General features: G+C 51.4%; 6 protein-coding genes and 1 non-coding gene across 7 annotated transcripts; 3 read left to right on the forward strand and 4 right to left on the reverse strand.

Annotated features, from left to right (window-relative positions):
* Positions 1-347: 347 nt before the first annotated feature.
* BDQ94DRAFT_169366 (uncharacterized protein) lies at positions 348-2,763 on the forward strand (the record flags this gene model as incomplete). The annotated part of the gene is made up of 2 exons (XM_026771279.1): positions 348-1,521; positions 1,580-2,763. The coding sequence occupies 2 exons, from the start codon at positions 348-350 to the stop codon at positions 2,761-2,763; spliced, it is 2,358 nt and encodes a 785-aa protein (XP_026627443.1).
* A 390-nt stretch (positions 2,764-3,153) lies between these two features.
* On the reverse strand, positions 3,154-4,534 carry BDQ94DRAFT_141444 (putative glycerol dehydrogenase). The gene is made up of 4 exons (XM_026765836.1): positions 4,368-4,534; positions 4,015-4,311; positions 3,580-3,960; positions 3,154-3,520 (listed from the first exon to the last, which is right to left on the reverse strand). Exons 1-4 carry the CDS (start codon positions 4,441-4,443, stop codon positions 3,315-3,317), a joined length of 960 nt encoding a protein of 319 aa, XP_026627444.1. The 5' UTR covers positions 4,444-4,534; the 3' UTR covers positions 3,154-3,314.
* A 748-nt stretch (positions 4,535-5,282) lies between these two features.
* Positions 5,283-7,000, forward strand: BDQ94DRAFT_177878 (inositol oxygenase). Its single transcript, XM_026773017.1, has 2 exons — positions 5,283-6,511; positions 6,569-7,000. The coding sequence occupies exons 1-2, from the start codon at positions 5,621-5,623 to the stop codon at positions 6,623-6,625; spliced, it is 948 nt and encodes a 315-aa protein (XP_026627445.1). The 5' UTR covers positions 5,283-5,620; the 3' UTR covers positions 6,626-7,000.
* A 180-nt stretch (positions 7,001-7,180) lies between these two features.
* On the reverse strand, positions 7,181-8,871 carry BDQ94DRAFT_19424 (putative NAD binding Rossmann fold oxidoreductase). The gene is made up of 3 exons (XM_026775183.1): positions 8,408-8,871; positions 7,466-8,341; positions 7,181-7,398 (listed from the first exon to the last, which is right to left on the reverse strand). Exons 1-2 carry the CDS (start codon positions 8,732-8,734, stop codon positions 7,601-7,603), a joined length of 1,068 nt encoding a protein of 355 aa, XP_026627446.1. The 5' UTR covers positions 8,735-8,871; the 3' UTR covers positions 7,181-7,398; positions 7,466-7,600.
* An 853-nt stretch (positions 8,872-9,724) lies between these two features.
* Positions 9,725-9,796, forward strand: BDQ94DRAFT_t124. Its single transcript has one exon. It is a non-coding gene; the product is annotated as a tRNA-Glu (tRNA).
* Positions 9,797-10,099: 303 nt separating this feature from the next.
* Positions 10,100-12,202, reverse strand: BDQ94DRAFT_19432 (uncharacterized protein). The gene is made up of 4 exons (XM_026775184.1): positions 11,816-12,202; positions 11,290-11,722; positions 11,098-11,234; positions 10,100-11,042 (listed from the first exon to the last, which is right to left on the reverse strand). The coding sequence occupies exons 1-4, from the start codon at positions 12,106-12,108 to the stop codon at positions 10,298-10,300; spliced, it is 1,608 nt and encodes a 535-aa protein (XP_026627447.1). The 5' UTR covers positions 12,109-12,202; the 3' UTR covers positions 10,100-10,297.
* Positions 12,203-12,361: 159 nt separating this feature from the next.
* On the reverse strand, positions 12,362-20,120 carry tor (putative TOR pathway phosphatidylinositol 3-kinase TorA). The gene is made up of 4 exons (XM_026773018.1): positions 19,913-20,120; positions 18,903-19,854; positions 13,145-18,848; positions 12,362-13,082 (listed from the first exon to the last, which is right to left on the reverse strand). Exons 1-4 carry the CDS (start codon positions 20,037-20,039, stop codon positions 12,693-12,695), a joined length of 7,173 nt encoding a protein of 2,390 aa, XP_026627448.1. The 5' UTR covers positions 20,040-20,120; the 3' UTR covers positions 12,362-12,692.
* Between the last annotated feature and the right edge of the window lie 937 nt (positions 20,121-21,057).

Below are 21,057 nucleotides of genomic sequence, written 5' to 3' on the forward strand. Positions count from 1 at the left end.
TCCTTCTCTTCGTGTTGCAACTCCAATTACATCTCTCAGAGAAGTACTTCGAGTAAGTAGTCAAGATTCTGAATCATCAAGGTTTCTTAGGATTTAGGTGAGTGAGTTGGTGTTGAGAAGTTGATCGATCTGCTTCTTGATCATCAGAAAGCTAATCGTCTTCGGTTGCGGTATAGTTTCCCATCAATCTTTGCTCTTTGCTGTTGATTCCGGGTTGCAAAGTCATTTCGAAAGGCGAGGAGGAAACTCGAGTTAGGTGAGTATGGATATCTTTTCGTCGTCGTGTTGTTTCTTTTTTTCTTTCTTTTTCTCTTCTCATATCTTTTGCTAGTTTGGCGTACGTCGTTATGACACGTCGAAGCGAATCTTTCTGCACTTCCGAATTACCCTTTGTTACTGAAGAACTCGACACGTACTTCTGGATCTCACGAAAGCGCGGCGATATGGGCCCAGAGATTCGTCGGACTAAGTCTGCGGACCCTGTCCTCCCCTCCGTGCCGCAAGTGGACGGACCGACCGAACAGCGCAAGGCCAAGAAAAGTAAGTCGAAGAAGAAGAATAACAATAAGAACAACAAAAACAAGGGAAAGGGCAAAGCTCTCGAGGTCGAGGTCGAGGAGAATGTTGTTGTTGATAGTGGCTGTGACATGGCCAAGGAGGGACAACAACAGAAGCAGACTGAGAACGGCGATGACCATCGTGACAATGTTGTTGTTGCTGCTGCTGATACCGCCATTGCTACTGCTGCTGGTGTCGAAGTCAAGAGTAATAATCTGCCTCCACCCTATTCCAGCGCGGGAGAGGACACAAGCATTGGCGAGCCGGCTTCTTCTGTGGTGACGAACTCGCCAGTGGCCAGAATGGCACCAGCCGCTGAAGCAGCTTCTCTCAAGGCGAAGATCATGGAAGCGATGAGAATCCGCGACAGACTCGACCGCCAGATCCAAGAGAAACGCAATGCTAGTGCTCAGGCTAGCTCATCTTGCGGGGAACAGCGGAACGCCCGGGCTGTGCCTGCGATGTCGAGTCCTTCGTCCGCCAGCCAGCGACGACCTGATAGTGGTAGTGTCGACAATCTTCCGCAGATCAACAGTTCGCAACGCAGTCCAGTGAGCGAGATGCGTGCCACTGGCAACTTAAATTCGCACCCTTCCACCTCAGTCGCGGACTATTCTTCCGAAGAGGCAGTACGTACTTCGGGCACACGATCCGATGAACCTAACAGCCAGGACAATTATCGCGCTGCTAACGACAGAGAAATTAAGCAGTATTGTCGGGCTCACATGCGGGCTCCCTGCCGCTTCGATCCAAGCTGTTGTGTTCATAAGCCCATGCAAGGCTGTGACTGTCCACCGAGATCGTCTTGCTGTTGTTCGCACCACAAAGGCGATTGCTGCACTTGCTTGACATATCTTAATACTGTGTCGGCCAAGAGCGACACTGAGACCCCTAGCGATGTTGGTCAAGGTGTGGAAGGCGGTAAGGTGGTTGCTGAACGCAACACTTCTGGTGGAAAACAAAGTGAGTTGAATGTGTACAAGGGCAATCTGTTCGTAATTGGAAGCTAACCGAATGCCAGGCGTGATGGATGATCAGCTCAAGAATATGGAGGCTTTTTCGGAGCATCTCCTTCAACTGTTCGAAAATCGTGAGCTGTGCGATTTTCACTTCAAATTGACATCGAGCAACGGCATGCACCAATCCACCATAGTCCCCGTGCAGGTGGCCGTTATCGCTCGCAGCCCGTTCGTCGCCGCGCTTCTGCGGACTCAACTTTATCAGCAGGGACACCGGGAGATTGCTGCGACACTGGGTGACCAAGTCAACTTGATACATGGGTTCGAACATGCAATTCGCAACTTGTATGGGTCACCACTTCTCCACGGCGAACGACTGAGAACCGAGGCCCTTGCAGTACTGGGTTACACCGAAGAGTCTCAAAGCATGTACCCATTCCCGATCAGAACAGCCATGCTCGATCTAGCATTTTCGTACGCCGCATCTGGAGCATTTCTCCATATCAGTAACATCCTCGAAGCAGGCATCAGAATGGCATTGGAGCTGATCGACTGGAGCACTGTCGAAACAATCATCCACTTTGGTCTCCGCGTGGATAGATTCTCAATCATTCTGGAAGGAACCGACACTCCGCCGGGCAGTCCTCGTGCCAAGCATACTCGGTCCGGACATGTCCTGATTAGAAACCGACAGCTTCGAGAGATCTGGGCTCCATTGCTGGCCAGGGCCGGCTTGTCATTCATCGCTGAGAGCATCGATGACAAGTTCGTCTTGTACGCTCAAGCCCAAAGCCTGCATCTCCCAAATCGTATCCCAGAGAGCTTGCACACTGCATCTGGCGCTATTGGCTCTGAGCCAGGATCTGCTTCCATAAACTCAACAACGACTGAGAACAAGCCGAGCCGCGAGGCCTTGGTCGCCTCTGCTGTCCTGATCAGTCTCCCATTTGTCCATCTGCAAGAGGTGTTCAGGACTTTGAGTGCTCGTCGTGTACTGTCGAACAACCTAGCACAAGCGATAATGAGTGAGAGGGAGTCACGACGGTTGCAGGCGCTGCGAGAGCTTGGCAGACAAGGCGAGATCAATGAACAAAACCTCCCCAAAGAGACGAAGGAGTTGGGGTACGGGGAGTATCTCGTGTTCAAGAGTGTCTGCAAGCAAGGCCAAGGACCCGTGACGGTGACAACGGAAGTCAGCCTGGAGAGAGAGTGGATTGGGTGTCGGTCGCCAGACGCCAAACAGTAGCGAACCACCCCTGCTCTCCCTGGTGACGTGGGAGAGAGGGGTGGCACGCCGACCTGGTGCTTTGTGTGGCTCCGGTGTGCAAGTGATGAAGATAGACGAAAGGTGCTTGGATGGGAAGGCAGGAAGGATGAGGTGGGTAACACAGGAGAGAAGAAGGCGAAGGGGCGCGTGAGGGAAGTAAAAGAAACAGAGCCGGGGCGGTGAAGCATCAGCAATATTGGGTTTTTATTTTCACTTCTAGGGACTTCTTTGTGTTTCGTGCGTTCTTGTCGCTTGCTGGAGGGCGTTGCTATTGTGAGATTCACTGGAGGATGCGCACGTGCTCACGTTGAATAGCCCTAGAGTTTGTTTTCGTTCTTGTTTCTTTTCTGCACGGAAGTTGGCGGACATGCCAGATGGATATCATAACAGTTTCATTTTCATTATGCACAGTAAAGTAGGAAGGAATGTACAGACATCTCTGCTCTATGAGCTATACATCTCCCGAGACCATCTATAACTCTATACCTTTGATTGCTAACATCTTAGACCATCGACCACTCACCAGGAGCTTATACGCGGCCGATCTTGTCCGGGAATCCAAAGTCAAGCTTGAAAGGAGGGAAAACAAAACGCTGAAAGGCGTTCTTCGAGGCCAGGTCGTTTGTGTATTTGGCAATAGTAGCCATATCAGCATCATCCAATGCCACCAGGTTGCGGTTGCCCTCAATCCGAGAGGGGTTCACAGACTTGGCAAGGACGGAAGAGCCACGGCTGACTACACGGAGGATGCAGTTAGTGATAATTCTCGCATTATTCGGCATGGAAGATACGTACTGTGCCAGCTCAGCAGGACCGTGGCTGGGTCGACACCCTTCTTCTTCGCAACCTCGACAATGGGCTCTGCCGTCAGCAGCGGACTGCCCGTGCTGCCGAGAGGGCTGTATGCCGTGATGTGAATGCCCTTCTCCTTGCAGAAGTCGACCGCCTCCTGCTGGGGAAGGCAGGGGTGGTTCTCAATCTGGTTGACAGCCGGGACCACGGTGGCTTGGGCGAGGAGCTCCTCAAGGTAGGGCCTGCTGTAGTTGCAAACACCAATGGCCTTGGTCTTTCCGCTACCGACAAGCTTCTCCATATCCTTCCAAGTGTTGATATGGGAGTGGTTGAGGTGCAGGTCGCGGGAACCGTCGGGAAGGGTGGGAATATTGGGGTGGTTTCCTTTGTGATGTCAACATGTGCATCGCCTTGAGTCTGAATTAGTGGAGGACTCACCATTAGGGTTCATAGCCACCGGCCAGTGGACCAGGTAGAGATCAACATATTCCAGTCCCAAGTTCTTCAAGCTCTGGTCCAGAGCCTGTTCCACTCGGTAGTGCCATGTGCTCCAGAGCTTAGTTGTGACAAAGAGGTCCTCTCGCTTGACAACTCCAGACTCGATGGCTGCCTTGATACCCTTGCCGACTTCTCCTTCGTTTCCGTAAGCAAAAGCGGTATCAATGTGTCTGTATCCAACGGAGATGGCATGTGCCACGGCCTTTTCGACCTCTCCAGGGCCTGACTGCCAGGTTCCTGCACAGACGTTAGCCAGAATGTCCTTGTGGCTACTATCTGAAGATGTATCATACCGAGTCCGAGAGCAGGGATCTCAGCCCCGGTGTTCAGCTTGAAGCGGGTGTCTGCGACGGTCGAAGTCGAACCCATTTTGGCAATATACAAAGAGAATTGGAGGGAATGAGATATGTAGAGCCTACGTGAGGGTAAAGAAGAGAGAAGAAGAAGACAGATAGACTACAAGGAAACGAGGATAAAGCTGGTAAAGAGGAAGGAGGGGAGGAGGGGAAGAAAAGGGCGACCCCCACGCCGCCCCTCCGCATCCCCGCCATTCGGGCCAAATGAGTCCGAGACCATCTCCAGCTTCGCCTGTCAATCTTCATCCTCTCAAGTCCCTCCCATCAACTGCCACATAGATACTCCCGCTTCAGTCAACGTATGTTGGCTGCTTCATACACATATCGCTTGTTTAGCTCAATTATTCACCCACTGAATGACAAAGGGCAATGCAATAGCAAGAAGCCGGCATTCCCAAATTGCGGGAAGTTAATGTTCGATAGCCGTCGACCCCGTCGCAATCAGCTCCACTTCTCAAGAGGACACTGGCTCAGTATGCGAGATTGGCTGACTGATATCCGGCCTTGCAGCGATCGTGGGCGCGTTCAGGACCGCTGAGATCGCGACAGGAATCAGGACAGGAAGATCAAAGACCAGCGATCATTGTCATGATCGCCACGACACTCAGTCAGGGAGATTGCAGAAGACACAAGTTTAGCAATGAAGGGATTCTCTTTGGATGGCGACGGGCCGTGCGTGAACCCGAGGTTCGTCCGCATCGGAAACCAGTATCCTAAAATGCGCCCACTGCAGCAGCCAAGACTGGGGCCTGGAATGGGATGATTTCACTTCTCCGCAACGCAGAGTGTATCCGTTGGATCCAGATCTGTAAGACAGATCGCCGCACGTTCCACGCTGGCGGGGGCGATCCTCAGAGGCGTATCACCGACATTCTCTCGCTGCGGAAGCCACTTTCCGGGCTCCAGCCATGCTCCCACTCCCAAAGACCTCAGCGCCATGGTCTCGACGATCTATTCTCTTCGGATTTCTAGAATCATACAACGTCATCCACACAAGGAATGGCAGGCGTCGGTCTTTCGGAATTACCATACATTTTCGGTCTTCTAGTGCGTGAAACATTGATATTTATGCTCCCACTCCTCGAGCTTGTTTCCTTCCCAGCAACAAACCCCAGAGCATTTCTTTGATACCCCCAAGCTCAACACACTTTCTTCTTTCATACACCTTCAAAAGAAAAGTTACAATCACAATGGCACCAGTCGCTGTATCTCCTGAATCCCCGGTGTTTAACACCAAGCGTGACGGACAGGCTCTCGAGGAGCTGTCGGACGCTATTGACAATGTCAACGTCCTCAAGGACAATATGAAGAAGGAGAAGGGTCTGTACGAAGAGTCCGAGTTTGACAAGAACAAGGACAAGACCAAGTTCCGTCAATACGAAGACGCCTGCGACCGGGTCAAGAACTTCTACAAGGAACAGCACACCAAGCAGACCGTGGCCTACAATCTCAAGGCCCGCAACGAGTTCCACTCCAAGACCCGTGCGGAGATGACCATCTGGGAGGCGATGGAGAAGCTCAACACCCTCATCGACGAGTCCGACCCGGACACCAGCCTCTCTCAGATCGAGCACCTCCTGCAATCCGCCGAGGCCATTCGCCGCGATGGCAAGCCCCGCTGGATGCAGCTGACCGGTCTCATCCACGACCTGGGCAAGCTGCTCTACTTCTTCGACGCCCAGGGCCAGTGGGATGTCGTCGGAGACACCTTCCCCGTCGGCTGTGGTTTCGATGAGCGCATCATCTACGGCCGTGAGTCCTTCAAGGACAACGAGGACTTTGGCCACCCCATCTACGACACCAAATTCGGAATCTACAGCCCCGGCTGCGGCCTCGACAACGTCATGCTCTCCTGGGGTCACGACGAATACCTCTACCACGTCGTCAAGGACCAGTCCACTCTCCCGGACGAGGCCCTCGCCATGATCCGCTACCACTCGTTCTACCCCTGGCACAACGCCGGCGCTTACCACGAGCTGATGAACGACCACGACAAGGAGATGTTCAAGGCTGTCAAGGCATTCAACCCATACGACCTGTACAGCAAGAGCGACGATGTCCCCAGCCCTGAGGAACTCAAGGTAAGCCTATCCCATTACTCCGACTTTGGTGACATAATACTAACAAATATTGAACAGCCATACTACCTCGACCTGATCGACGAATACTTCCCCAACAAGGTGATCAAGTGGTAGAGCATTGATATGATGTATGATTTTGACTGGATGATTATATGTATTGCTTCTTCTTACCACATTTTTGCTTCTTATTCCCCCTTTACCCTCCTAGCATGCACGCAAGCGATGATCTACGACCTACTGCAGTCACTTTTGAATTCAAAGAATGGGATTGATTCCCTTTTCCTCCTCCAATAGATTTCTTGCCCTTTTTCCACACTGTATTTCCATCGATAGAGTCGTCAAAACCCACACATCCCCCTGAGAAAGAAGCACACGAACACAATAGCTCAGATCAGAGATCTAAAGAAACAAGCATCTACCCCTCATCTACCAAATACTGAACACCCATAGCAAATTAGACTACTATCCCCATCGGTTAATAAATCCAACCTGTATGATCTCCAACCCGCATGACCACGCACCACCAATAAAAGATCTGCCATTCCGCATACTTCGGAAACAAGGTCCCGGAGACGGTTTCTCTCCGGGGAATGTTGCCCATCTCGGTTAAAAAAAACTTTCAACCAAAGTCTGGAACGGCGGAGCTTGCTTTATTTGGGGAAGTGGCGGGGTAGGTGGGGTTGGGGCTTGCAGGTCATATGTAGCTAACTTTTAGTTAGTTTAGCTGTTAGTGATTTAGCTACTACTTACGTAGTAGGCGAGATGGAGCTGGGTATAGTTTGTATGATTAGATGGATTTCTGTGTAGTGAGATTGTATCTAGATAGTAGATGAGGTGGTGTCAGTTGGAGACGGGTGGATGTTGCTGCTATGGGGTTTCACTTGCTTCTGTCAGTCGTAATTTAGTAGAGAGCACCGGGAAGGGGAATTGATGTGGAGTTTGAGCACGACTTACTTATATACGCAATGCTACAGCTTAGTTTTGACGTACTATGATGAGATGGTGCTTAAACAAGAACAGCGATCGCGCTTTTCATTAACATGAGGAAAAAACTAGTCATAACAGGAATCTATCGTGTCTATCATATCTTTAAAGTCTTGCCTTGGGAATACGCTGACCAGCCTCGTCGAAGAAGATCTTCTCGCCCGTGATCAGCGATTCTTGAAGGGCAGCGCCGATGCGGACTGCCTGGACGGCGCCCTCGAGCTTCAGAGGGACAGGGGTATTCTCGAGACAGCAGGCCGTGAATTCATTCGCCTCAGTGACGAACGCATACTCGAAGCGGTCGTAGTAGTGCTGGGGGATCTCGCGACGGACACCGTTCTCGTCGAAGATGTTGACCAGGTTCAGGGCAGGCTGGGTGTTAACGGCCAGCTTACCCTTGGTGCCGATAATTTCGGTGGTGTCTTCCTGGCCGGCTGCCATCATGCGCGAGGCGTAGAAGTAGGCGATCTTGCCGTTGTGGAACTCCACCAAACCGACGGCGTTGTCCCGGTCGTTATGCTTGCGCAGGTCGGGCTCAACGGCGGTGATACCCACCGCGGACACAGACTTGACCTTGCTGTCTTGGCCGAAGAACCACAGAGCCAGGTCGATATCGTGGATGGAGCAGTCCACGAAGATACCACCCGAGAACTCGGCGTAGGCGACGAAGAACCCGGTGGGGTCCAGCTTGTCGCAGGTCTGACTGCGCATGACGGCGGGAGCACCAATTCCACCAGCGGACATCTTGTTGAATGCGTCACGGTAGGAGGCATCGAAGCGACGGGAGAAACCGCACATTACTTTGAGTTCGGGCTTCTTGGCTGCTGCGTCGAGGACGGTTTGGGACTATTGAAGAGGCATGTTAGCTGCATTGCTAGGGAGGCATTGGGGGGCAAGGAGGTGGAAACATACGATCTCGACACTGGTCGACAAGGGTTTCTCGCAGAGAACGTTCTTGCCAGCCTCAATAGCCTTAATGGCCTGTTCAGCGTGCACGGCGGTCGCGGACGCAACGACGACGGCCTCCAAGCCTTCGTGCTTCAGCATGTCCTCGTAGTTTTTGTATGCCGTGACTCCGTACGGAGCAAGGTTGACCTTGGCCCATTCCAGTTCCGAGTCGTCCGGAGTGCTGACGGCGACAAGGTCTGCATGGGGAGTACGCTGCAAGAAGTTGAGGGCGTGACGCTTGCCCATGCGGCCCAGACCGGCACAGCCAACCTTCAGCTTTCTGGCAGACATTGTGATGATAAAGGGGGAGAGGAAGAGTGTAGATGAGGAATTGAGTTAGAGAAAGGGTTGTTTCGTGTAACGGTCTGTGGAAGATGTGAGGAGAATTGAGGACAGTGAGAGGGAACGACAACAGCGAGGACGTGCAATTTAACCACACGACGAGAAACTCCAGCAAGAGTCGGTCTAGCTCTATCGGAGGGGATGCGGAGAAGCTGGACCTGCCAAGTACCTTCTCCTCAGGTGTTTAGTTGGCAGGAGAAACAATCCCAGAGTGTGCCACTAGACTAGTAGGAGATCAGCCTGGAATAGCCGGGCAAGGCGCTTGGAGGGTTTGGACCCCCGTGGAGATGACCACTGCGACCCCGGATATCATCCTCCAGAGTTGCCCCGTGGGTCGGATTCCGGTCGGAAAAGGGGTTCCTGGAGGCAGCACAGCATTCAGAATAGCAGGCACCCAGGCATCGAGTATGATAAAATGGACCAGCCTCCTCATGAGGGGGATGCAGTTGGGGATGGATGCATGACTTCTCCATCGATCTCCCACCCACTAAGCAGTTAGTTGACTATCAGTCTATCCTGGAATTGTCGCAGAGACACGAATACATTCTCACCGCATATAGAAGCACACTTCCGCTTCTGGTAATCACCGGCGCGAGTTCCCCCGCCGGGGGTTGGGGCAGCGGGGATTGGTGCCCTTTCCGGGGGTCAGACTGGGTCTGGACCCTCAATCCAGCATCACACTTCTGTTTCCATCGGGGAATCATTCGCGCTCAATTGACTCTCTCTGAATCATGAAGCGGGTAGTCATTTATCACCAGATTTATCTCAGGAGCCATGACATCTTGAGAATGTTGTTACCCATCTTGCAATCGACTCCCTGTGGGTCCTAATGCCACTTAAGTCCAAACAGCTTATGGTAGGTCAATTAACGGCGATATCTAGCTGACAGTTGAGGTTTAATTCATATAGCTTCAAAATGCGCGCAAATCTCGAATACCATCCATTGTAGTGTAACGGCTATCATACCTGTCTTTCACACAGGTGATCGGGGTTCGATTCCCCGCAATGGAATCTCGTTTTGATTTTTGTTCTCTCTACATGCGCCTTTGCACTGCATTCAACAATTGCGAAGTATGCTGGCAACTGCTGCGGTTTCAACCTCGTCGCGTTTGCGATCTGCTCTGTCAAAGTTTGCCGCTTGTCGGACTGCTTGGGCTTTTGCCCGTCGTCATCATGATAGCAACTACTGATATATTTACATGGTTTTCTCGCGCTTAATCCAGCTAAGCAGGAGGTGGAAAATAATAAGGTGGGCGATGGTGGTAAGAGTCTGGACTTTTGTGCCGCTTCTACCATTGGAATCTCTGCAGTGATGAGCAAAATAGTGCAGTGCAAATTGTTAGGAACCAAAGGCCGGTATTATTAGGATCACTGTTGGGTGTCTTTCTGGCATTTGCATCAATCACGCGACAAATAGTTACACTCCACCCCTCGCTTTGCATAAAAAGGACCTATGAACATGAATTGAAACAATGCACCGGAACTATAAGACTTGCTGACAATATACTGGATTCAAGGCTCATTCTCCGCTTTTTCCGCCTTCAACGCTGCTGCTTTTCTCGCCCTCCTCTTCGCCGCCACCTCAACTGGATCCGCAAAGCCATCCCCCTTCAACCACGCCAGTGCCTTCCGCACACCCTTCCCCTGCACAGCGGACGGCCTCGTCTCAAGAATAGACCCAATGAGTGCCCACGCCAGCACAATGATGCATAGGTCTCCGCCCTTCCAGCCCTTCCATAATCCGCGCTTGACGCCGGTCTTCCAGGCCGAGTCCACAGCTGCTCGGAAGAAGTACATGAAGATACCACGGCTGTTTGTGAGGAAAGCAAATGGAACGCCTGCGAGCGCGCCACTAAGGAAGAACCGTTTAGCGGGAAGCACAGAGCGTGGGAGAAGGGTGTTCCAGAGACAGATGCTACCCCATGCGGAACCAGTAGACGCAGAGAGGATGGCGGTCATGGTGATGATTTTCTTGGAGAGTTTGTTGATGGAACTGATAGGCTCGTTCATGAGGGCCTTAATGTTGCGTAGAGATAGGGCTAGAGTGACGGTGGTAAGGAAGCGAGCGAGCGGTGGAACCAAGAGGAGGATGTGGTGCAGAAAAGCGGTACTGCAGCTGGGGCTGTTTGGGTGGAGTAAGGCACACGAGAGACTGGAGATTGCTGGATGGGCAGGGCCGGTGATAGGGGAGATAGATGTTAGTGTAGACGGTAGCGTGTTTGGGCTTCCTGGGTGTAAGATAGGGGAGGCAAATGCCCTGGTAGATGAATTAGTTGGGAAGGTCTGATGTTAAAGTAGGTGCTAGAACTTACGGCCACCGTAGGTTGGCGATGTTGGCCAAGGAATCAACCACATCTTCCTTCTCTGGCCATGGTATCTCCAGGGGCAAGGACTCGGGACGGCCGCGCACGTAGCTCGGAGAGAGCCTCAGGATAACATTTCCAAACCACTTTTCGTACAAATCAGCGTATGAAGAGTCTCGGTGTCAAACAATATCAACGAACCTTGGGTGCAGTCTCGCGATCAAAAATGAAGGCATGGAAGAGTTGTGCGCATGCAATTGGCATTAACAGCCAGCTTCCGAACCATCGAGGTCGATCCTTGAACCATCCCTTCTCATCCAGCGCATTAAACAGAAACTCCAAGCTACGAGTAGCTGTGTAAATTGCTGCCGTCAGCCGCAATTGTTTCTGTGGACATATTCCCAATGCAAGCCCCGCAATACTGGCACCAACTGCGGGCGCAAAGCGAGACGTGAGTGCTCTAGAAATCCGTGGGTTGCGGTCCCGGAAAGGTCGAGCATCGTCTGTACGAAGGTTGGCACGCAACTTGACGAAGAAGCGATAGAGGAAGCGGTGGATGAGAAGAAGAAGCGACAGGGAGATGGAGAGGCGAAAGTTTGGGGAGCGCGCAAAAGAGGTGCGCGATGTATTCTTTCTGTAAAAGATATTGGAGATCAGCCACGTACATGAACCGTCCCCTCATACCTCTGATGGTCTACAATAAGCGTATAAAGAAGAGAGAGCTTACTGGGTTAGGTCACCGCGGATCCTCCCAGCCGCGACGTCAACGAGCTTCAACAGGGAGCTGGACAAAACAAACACGCGTAACGAGGCTCGAATGGAAGCTTCATTATGCTTGTTTTTAGACCGAACTATAGCCTCGAAAGCTGAAGGCGAGGGAAGCTTGTTCTGGATGGCGGAGGGAGTGCGCTGAACGGCATAATCATGGAGCAGCTTGTACTCCTTGGCGCTGAGGGAAATGCGGAGAGCGTTGCGAACTACCGGATGGAGGTCGGGGTTAGGCGTGGAGTCGGACGCCATGGTGCGGTAGATTCTAACGGGTCATACGCGTGGGTCTCAACGATGGACTAAGCTCACATCATGAGAAACAGGGGATGGAAAGACAGAAAGCAAGGGACCGAGTGTGAGGAAGGAAGGAATTAAGCTCCAGCGTTCGGCGGATTTGCAGCTGACCGTCCTACGCGCCCGTGACCTCGGCTATTTCGCGCAATCACCTGAAAATGGTCTGCCTCGAGACAGGTATACTTCACCATTAGAACTACATTTCGCCAGATTCAATACGGGATATGGGTAAAGTCAAATTCACTGTCTATATCACAAACTGTTCCATGCCATGTTGCCGTTGCAAGATGTGAAAAGCAATAGTATCACCATGAAAGCAGGCCCTTGATAATCCATGCGTCCCCATCGCGGGTACATGGCAAACACAGTACCTGGGTGAGAATAATAAGGGAATAATGCTACATAGAAAGTAAGAACGAAAATTGTAAAAACATGATCGAGAAGCTGAAAAGGTGTGGAACGAAGAATGATGCCATGCAAAATCCGTTGCCATGATTTGCGCCACATAAGACCCTAGAAAAACACGAACGGCGCTATAAGAATCACCAGAAACTGCACCATCCAATCCAATGCTGACAGATGTTCTCGACACTGGTGGCTTGCGCAAGAAGCTTGTCCACCTGGTCGCTGACGTTGAGTTCCTCACTCGGCTTGAAATCTCTTCCTGTCAGCTTCTCCTTGACACGGGCAAGCACCTGGAGCGCTCGCGCGTTCTGTGCCTCTCTAGCTTCGTTGGGAATGCCCTCCTGTGCATCCAAGATACCACCCTCAAGAATGGAAGGCCGGCGGTGACGAGAGAAGTTGCTGGGCTGTACCCCATGATCGATATTAATGTTAGAGACGACCGACTGACGACGCTCGGCAGAAAATGGCATTCGATCTGGGGACTCGCGGATCCCCAAACGCCAGTTGATCAGTGGATCGTGAATGAACTACAACATAAACCATTAGCATAATGTCATCCATGGGACACGATATGGTGCCATGTGCTTACCGCTTCCAAAACAGCCATGAGGGAATCCTTGTTCTCTCTCAAGACACGCATGACAGCCTCGCAAGTAATCCGGTAACTTCCTTCGATATTGCTGACTTCCATGGCAAATGTCAACATACGAGTCAACCGGAAAGGTACCCTCTCAGGATACTTCTCACGGTGCATCGCCACCTCGAAGCAGTCACCGAAGTCGATATGGACCACTTTTCCGGTAACCCGATCCAGAAGCAAATTGGACGGGTGACGATCGCCAAGACCAAGTATGTAACCAACCATGGACATGACACCAAGGGAACGCGTGTAGTTCGTGCGGCGCTCCAGCCAGGCCTCCGAGCTACTACTCTTAAGCCATAGAACGCGATAGAGGTCCTTTCCAGTGGTATTGTCCATGGCATAGCCGAACACCTCCACCTTCTGCATAAGAGTAAGATTATCGTAGTCGGGCGCCATTTGGAGCATAATGCGGTGTTCAATGTTCAGCAAGATACGTCGGCTTTCTCGGTATTCCTTGATCAAGGCATGCAATGTGTCACTGTTGGAAACCCATCCAAGGATACCAGAGCTCTGTGATAGCGGGATTGCAGGGAACCGTTGCACAGACAGATGCCGTTTGAAACTCTCTCCATCGTTATCAAGTAGTGTGTTGACCAGGCCGAAGAGCTGCATGACACGTTCATCCTGCCGGATGTCTTCGTGTCCCTTCACACAGTACATGTACGAGTTTCCGTCACTGCCCTTCAATGTCATTCTCCGTGGTCTCTTCTTGGTCTGTAGTACGTGTAATATGGGATCGAAGCTGAGGATGCGAATGATGGGCCTGCCACTTTGGTATGTACCTGGGACGGCAAGGTCAAGGTCAATACAATCCTTGAGCTTGGGTGAAACGTATTTCAAATCGAGCGTGGAGAGCTGTGGCAGCTGCCGGCTGATCTTGCGGAATACTGTGTAATAAAGATCCCATGCTTGGTTCAAATCACCAATCTCTTCAGTCTCCCGGTAGAGCATACAATAGTGCTTCGCCTCTGCAAGATCGCGACCAAAGGCCTGAGCAAATGACACCTCGCGCAACGTCTCGGCACCCTTATCGAGCATCTCATGCAAGGGCGCTAGAGTTGCAAACATGCCTTCCACATTGTGATCGCCAAAGTAGAGTCGGGAGGCTTCTTCTAGGCCTTCATGCCAGAGCTCGTGCCACAGGACCGCGACTCGAATCAGCTCATGACTTACAACATCAGCTTGCTCCACGAGTTTCGCACTGTGCTGCCGCATGCTGTCCATAATGTTGCTGGCGGACTGCGATCGTCGAGCAACATTAGACTTCATTGCAACGGTCAATGGGTACACCAAAGCCTGGGGATGTACTTTGCCAACTTCAGCCAGCAGCCGATGAACAGCACTCCGCACTCGGATATTAGGTTGATTGATCCGAGCTATAAGCTGTGGAGTGACAGCAAGCCAGGTATCAATGTTCACTGCTGTAAAGCCTTCTGCTACAACACTGTTCACTTCCTGATCACCACCGTGGGTGAACCAGAGTGTCAGCAACCGCAATGTATCCTGCAGGGATGAGGTTGACGACAGTGAAATTGACCTGAGGAAGCCGCGAAGTGCAGGTATTACATGCTCCGTGACAATGTGTCCGGGGACCATGGCCATTGTCGTGCCATCCCTGCTGGCTTGGCTAGCAATCGTCGTAACGACTTCAAAGTTCGCCAATGCCCACGAATGCCATGCTTTGTATGAATCACGGTTGTATTTGGTCGCAGCGGCATACGCATTGAGCACTTCACGAACGTGTTCCGGTCTCCAATCACCTCGCTGCAGCGTTGTCTGCCATTCACCTTGGCGGAGGTAGCTCTTTGCTAGTAGCCTTCTGAACTTAGCAACATCGCCGATGCGTTCTCGCAGCCCCATTGCATCCGCATGGTTGGCATCCGCTATTCCGTTGACTCCGTTCACGCCATTGACTCCATTTATTCCATTATGATCCGCCTGCGATAACATGAGAGCATTGAACCGTGTAAGATCTTCTGTCAGACTTGAAGTGAACTCCTTCAACATTTGAAGGGCCTCGCGTTGACGTCCGGTGGCCCAGTTGAACTTCAATCGGGCATAGGTAACTTCGGGGGGAGCAATTGCCCTCGTGCCGTTGCTGTCGGAAACCACGGTCTCCAGTGATGCGAGCGACCGCTCGGCGAGTCCCATACGGTTGGATTTGCGACAGAGATTGGCGAATTTAATCCACATGTCGAGGTTCTCACGAGGAGAGGTGATAAGCGCCCTAACCTTGAGCATGCGCTGCCATACCTCTACATTTTGTTGACAGCCGAGTAGTCGCTTGTTCCATGTATGACGCATCGAATCCTGTTTCTCGGGATCGCCAATGTTCTGTTTGTACGTAATGATCTCCTCGAGCTCAGCGAGCATTTGAACACGCACAACAACATTGTAGGCACGGTTGTACGACTCTCCCAGCAGTGCTGAAAGCTCAGTGTCCAAACCATTGCGAGCCTTTTCAATATACATGGTTGCTTCGTCAAACTGATTCCGGTGAATGGCAAGGATGGCGCCGAAGAAGGACCGATCTGGCGACTGCTCCTTCATTACACCAAGATAGGAATCCATCAATTCCCACTGGCCGCGACCCCACGCAGCCGCTGCAGCTAGAGGTGCAATGGCTCTGCGATGTTCGAGGGATGCCTGGTTCCACTTCTCCTGGGCGAGGTCGGAGAGCACCTTCCACTCACCGAGAGCATGGAGACAGCGCATCTTACCCATCGTGACTCCGAAGGAATCTGGGTCTATCTTCTCACGTCGTTTGTACGCAGCAAGAGCCTCCTCCCAACGTTGAAGCTTCTCAAACCATGTCTCTTTGAGCTCCACATCCCGGTAAGCCTGCGCTTTTCGCAAGATACCAATTGCAGCATCAGATTGCTGAAGCTGATTGTTGATGGTGATCAAAGCCTCCACTGCCCCTGAGTTCTGGTCTTGCTCAAACTCAAGTTCCTTGTAATGCAAGGCCTTCGCGAACGCGTGACATTTAGCAGCGTACTTGCCTAGAGTGCGGATATCAATGGGAAGGGCCTTGTCGTCATGCTCCATGAATTCCGCTAGGTTAAGAAGAACCTGCAGGATTTCGGGAGGTATATTAGGTGAGGTGAGGGCCTTCTCGATCGACCGGACAAGCTCTTCTTGGTATTGGTCATACAACTCGGTCCAGCAGGAAACAAACGCCGCGTTGAAGAGATCCCTCGCTAAGGGCTGATATATACCAGCCAAACTCGCGCATGCTCGAAGAGCGGGAGAAGGTGACTCTTTCAGCAATTCAACGCTAAATCGTCGAATCCACTCTTGCCAGTCTTCACGAGTAGACTTCTGCGAGGCGTCCCAAGCATTCTTCAAGTGCTGCTGGTTGACAACCATCTTCTTTTGTCCAATCTCGGCATAATTGGTGTCATCCGCCAGTGCCGCGTAGTTTTCCTCGGGATTGAGGTCTTGTGGGAGCGGATCCCCCTTTTGTATCTTCGTCACCAAGATGTGGTAGTTGACATGATTGATCTGGTTATACTTTATGACCTTATTCAGCAGGTGGATGTAGTGGTTGAAGTCTTGGCCTAGCTGAAAGATGAGCGCGCAGACACAGTCCATAGCAGCTTGTCGCAGCACGCGATCGGTGCCTGCAACAACCCGGGACAGAGAATGGACCATCAATGATGCGAAGTCCGAGACGTTCACCTGCCGTGAAAGCTTGGTGAGGGTCTCAATAGCGGACTTTCGGATACTCTGGGGGTTTTGAGTCCTGTCAAAAAGTCGCACGATGGAGGGAACAATCAGGTGCATATACTCCTCTCCGCTTGTACCGAATATCAAAAATGTGTGGAGTATCTTCTCCGAAGGTTGACGACGCATCGTGGTGTCCTTCTCAAGCGTGTCGAGCATCGGAGGGATCAGGCCTGCAAGGTACTTCTTGAATTCACCTTCCAATGACTTGGCGATCGCTTCCACGAGCGAGAGTATTGTAGCCTGAACTTGGTAGGAAGCTTCCCAGAATTCACGGACGACTTCAATGATCTCGGGCAAAAAGGCTCGTATGTGTTGCCGCACGATATTGACCAGAATCGCCATCTGATTGAAGTACGACTCAAGGCGGCTCGGGGGTGATCCTCTGATGACCGATATGAAACCTGGTATTATCTGTCCAAGGAATGGTACGCATTTCAGACCAAGGGTCTTGAATATCGTCACAATGGCATCAATGACTGCAGAGTGATACTGCGCAAGAGACGATTCACGCAAGATGTTTTGCATTAGCGTGTTAATAACAACTGTAGGGTAGTACTCCTCGCTGGACGGCGTGAGGCCTTGCATGATAAGCGCGACATCAGATACAGTTTGCACTTCATTGATGTGATGAACTACCGGCGCGGTCTCGCTGATCTGTTGGTATTTGTAGGGGTCCAAGGCTCCAAGAATACCCAGCAATTTGATTGTCTCCTTACGCAGAGACCCGGTTTGCTCGGTCTTGATGATGTTGATAAGGACTGCGAGTAGATGAGAATATTCGAGGTATGGATCAATAACGTAACCGGAGTTGCTGGCCAGCTGGCCCAGTGTCCTCAAGGCCGCCTCGCGCTTGGAATGAGAAGAGAGATCCTGTAGCGCATCCAGGATAATCGGCATAAGCTGCGGCAGGTATGTTTTCATTTCACTGCCACCCACGTTTGCAAGTTCACCAACGGCCCTCAATGTAGTGGAAGCGACACCAGGATTGGCGTCGGTTGCCTTGGGTAGCAGTGTAGTCACCATAGGATCAACATAGGACCGGATCAATTTCGTCGCATTCGAAACAAACAGGCTGATCAACTGGGCACTCTCTTCCTTTTGGCGTGCAGTGCTAGCAAAGCCGAGACTTGTCAAAAGGTTGACAAGCAGCTTCCGCAGCGGTGGGAAGACGTAGGCAGGGTTGACACTGGAAAGGCGACCTATGATACAGATCGCAGCCTCTCTGACGGGGAACACTTCATCATTGACAGCCAAGAATAAACATCTGATGTTCTCCGGTCTAGCTAGGTGCCGATCAAATTTCCTATCCAAGGACCACAGGACAGTACGTCGGATGTCAGGGTCGGGATCTCCAACACCAACAGTCAAAAGCTTGTCGATTACCTCACTGACGACTTGGATCGAATGACTGCTTGTCTGGTTGATGATAGGATCATGAACAAACAGCTGACAGCAGGTGAGTGCTGAAGCTTTCCGGATCTCAGGGTTGTCATTCTCGACATAGTTGATCGCCACGTCCCGCACAAATTCGTTCAGAATATGGCCCGAAAAGTCAAAACTGCCTAGTGTGTGCAATGCAAGGGCGATCTCCGTGTCAGAGTGTAGCTCTTGAGGGGCGAAATCCCGTGCAAATGAGGGCATTGGAGGTAATCTGCTCTCTGGGCACCCCAAAGGCCTGAAAGGAGTGCCATAAAGAATCAAGCTTAGCATATCCAGTAGTTTTTCTTGGATTATGGGCTTTATTGGCGGAATATAGTGAGCCATGTCGACCAGCGCTTGGGTTAAGGATTCGCTAAGCCCGCAGGCGAAAATGGGATCGAGTAATGCTTCCATGTACTTGCTGAGCGCCTGGCCTACAGCCAAAGACAGCATACTGATACACTCGAACATTGGCGCTTCTTGAACGGCAGCTCGGTTCCTCCTTCGGTATATTAGCTATACTGCCACCTAGGTGCACTGGGGCTTGGGGACTTACGCTTTCATTGCTAGACCTTCCCTGATATAGACGATGATGCCATCGAGATATTGTGCGATGGCGACCCCAACAGCATTCGCGATCTTTCCTATAGCGATGAACGCGGCGTTCCGTTCTTTATCTCTTTTAAGCTGGGCCTGGAGATAGATCATGAATCTGTGGAGGTACGTCTCTGTGAAGTCAAGGGGGGCGTAGGAGGCGAGAATCGGGATTGTCTGAACAACCTGAGTGCGGATTTTCGGATCACGATGGTCCTTGAGCCGGAGGACTATCTCGCAGGCATTTCGGTAGTGCTCATTCATGAACATGGCGCCCTTTAGGAGAAGCTCCTTGAGAACCAGGAGCGAGCCATGTATCCAATCCACATTGCTTGATTTGAGACCTAAAAGCGCTTCCTCGTATACCCTTGAGAACCATAGCTGCCGAACCTGCAAATCTCTAGCAGCGATTATATCAAAGCACTCGCTGACAGCATTAGCCGCAGCTTCCCGTATGAGAACCTTGGGATCCCTCAGAGCGACCCAAATTAGCTCGAAGATCTGGGGAACGAAGCCATAAAGAAGCGTGGGTGAGCCTTTCGCGAGCTCCCGGATAACGAGCACGGCAGCAAACCGTCGGCTTTCTTGTCGTTCTGACTGAAGGGCCTCCAGAGCAGATTGTATTTCACTCTCCACCAGCTCCGCAGTCAGAGCTCCGCCTGGTTTAGCCAAACGGCCAAGAGCCGCAGCAGCATAGACCAATACTGCATTGTCGTTGCTGCGAAGAGCATTGCGCAAGTAACTGGCGAACCGAGTGGTCTTCTGCGCAGCGTCTACTCCTTCAAAGTCTATCAGACGATCAAGGGCCAACAGGCCACCGATCTTCTCGTGTGCGTCATTCCCAGTAACTACCAGTTGTGCTATGCGCTGGCTAACCGCGTTAAAAAACTCCAAAAACTTCTCGGGGGACCAGTCTAAGATAAAGACCCAGAATCAGCGCTAGTCAGTGGATGATCCGAAGCGATATCATACCTCGAGAGATAGCGAGAACGTTGTCGTAAAGCTCGTAAGCAGCTCGCACCCGTGTCTCCTCATTCTTCGACTTCAACTCGGCGAAAAGCCGATGAGTAACGTCCGTGATAGGACCTGCTTGCGCCATTTTTGCGAACCACACCCCAGGGTGGACATTTGAAGTCAACCTCTAGGGCATGTATGATGGCACAGAGGGAGCATGGGCAAGAGAGCCGTTGACGGGCGGCGTTGAGTGATGCGGGAGGTGAGGTCGAGGGCGTTCGGAAATCGTGCACGGACCAGGTGCTTCTGGCCTGGGGCATCCGCGGTGGGTTACATGGGGCAGCCTGAGGTGTTTGCGACTAATCTTACCCTTACATTCACCGTCTTTGAGGGATTATTATGCCTATAGAAGTACGTTAATTGGCTGCCCGCATACTCTCGGTTACCTGATTAAGTATTTCATTGTTCCTTCTAGATTTGTTTAACTTATCCCTAGGACTAGGCATCCCTGAAGCCAGTGCGACCCGAGCACAAGTACAGCCTCGTTCACATTCTCATTTCGCCGAAGGAGGTGCCTTGAATCAATCCTTGCTTGACTAGTGGTCTTCTGATGCCCAAATTCAATGCCTTAGATGTCATGGGACTTTTTGACGGTGAGGTAATGCAGATCATCAGCCACATGCACACCCTATAGTTATTGAGGGACTACGGAGTCCGGGGCGTCGGCACAATTAAACTACTCCGTACAAGCGTAAGCAGGTAATTAAGTAGCTGCCTGCGCCCAAATAGCGACAAAAGTACCATCATGTACGTGGTGTTTGATCAAAGCTTTTGAGAGTCTCTTCTCATTGATCAAAATTTTCTGGCCCTGGTATATGATATCTTGCTCCCTGTCCCCGAATACTGTATAGCCTGAAGACTTGAATTCGAGGGGTCATGTATCTGCGTTCTACAACAAGTACAGTACAGGCACTTACCACATGAAGATTATATATAGTATACTACTAACGTAGTAGATACTATTGATGGTCTTGTCTTTGAAAGCTTGGCCTCTGCCGCGTACTTAATTGAATAAGTGTTGGGGCCTTTACCATCCTTGCTAATCAACAGATTTAGCTTCCAAGGTCATCTACTGGGAAGGGCATAGTAAACATGGAAAAGCC

The sequence above is a fragment of the Aspergillus welwitschiae genome, assembly GCF_003344945.1.
Source record: "Aspergillus welwitschiae strain CBS 139.54b unplaced genomic scaffold BDQ94scaffold_12, whole genome shotgun sequence".
NCBI classification, from domain to species: domain Eukaryota; kingdom Fungi; phylum Ascomycota; class Eurotiomycetes; order Eurotiales; family Aspergillaceae; genus Aspergillus; species Aspergillus welwitschiae.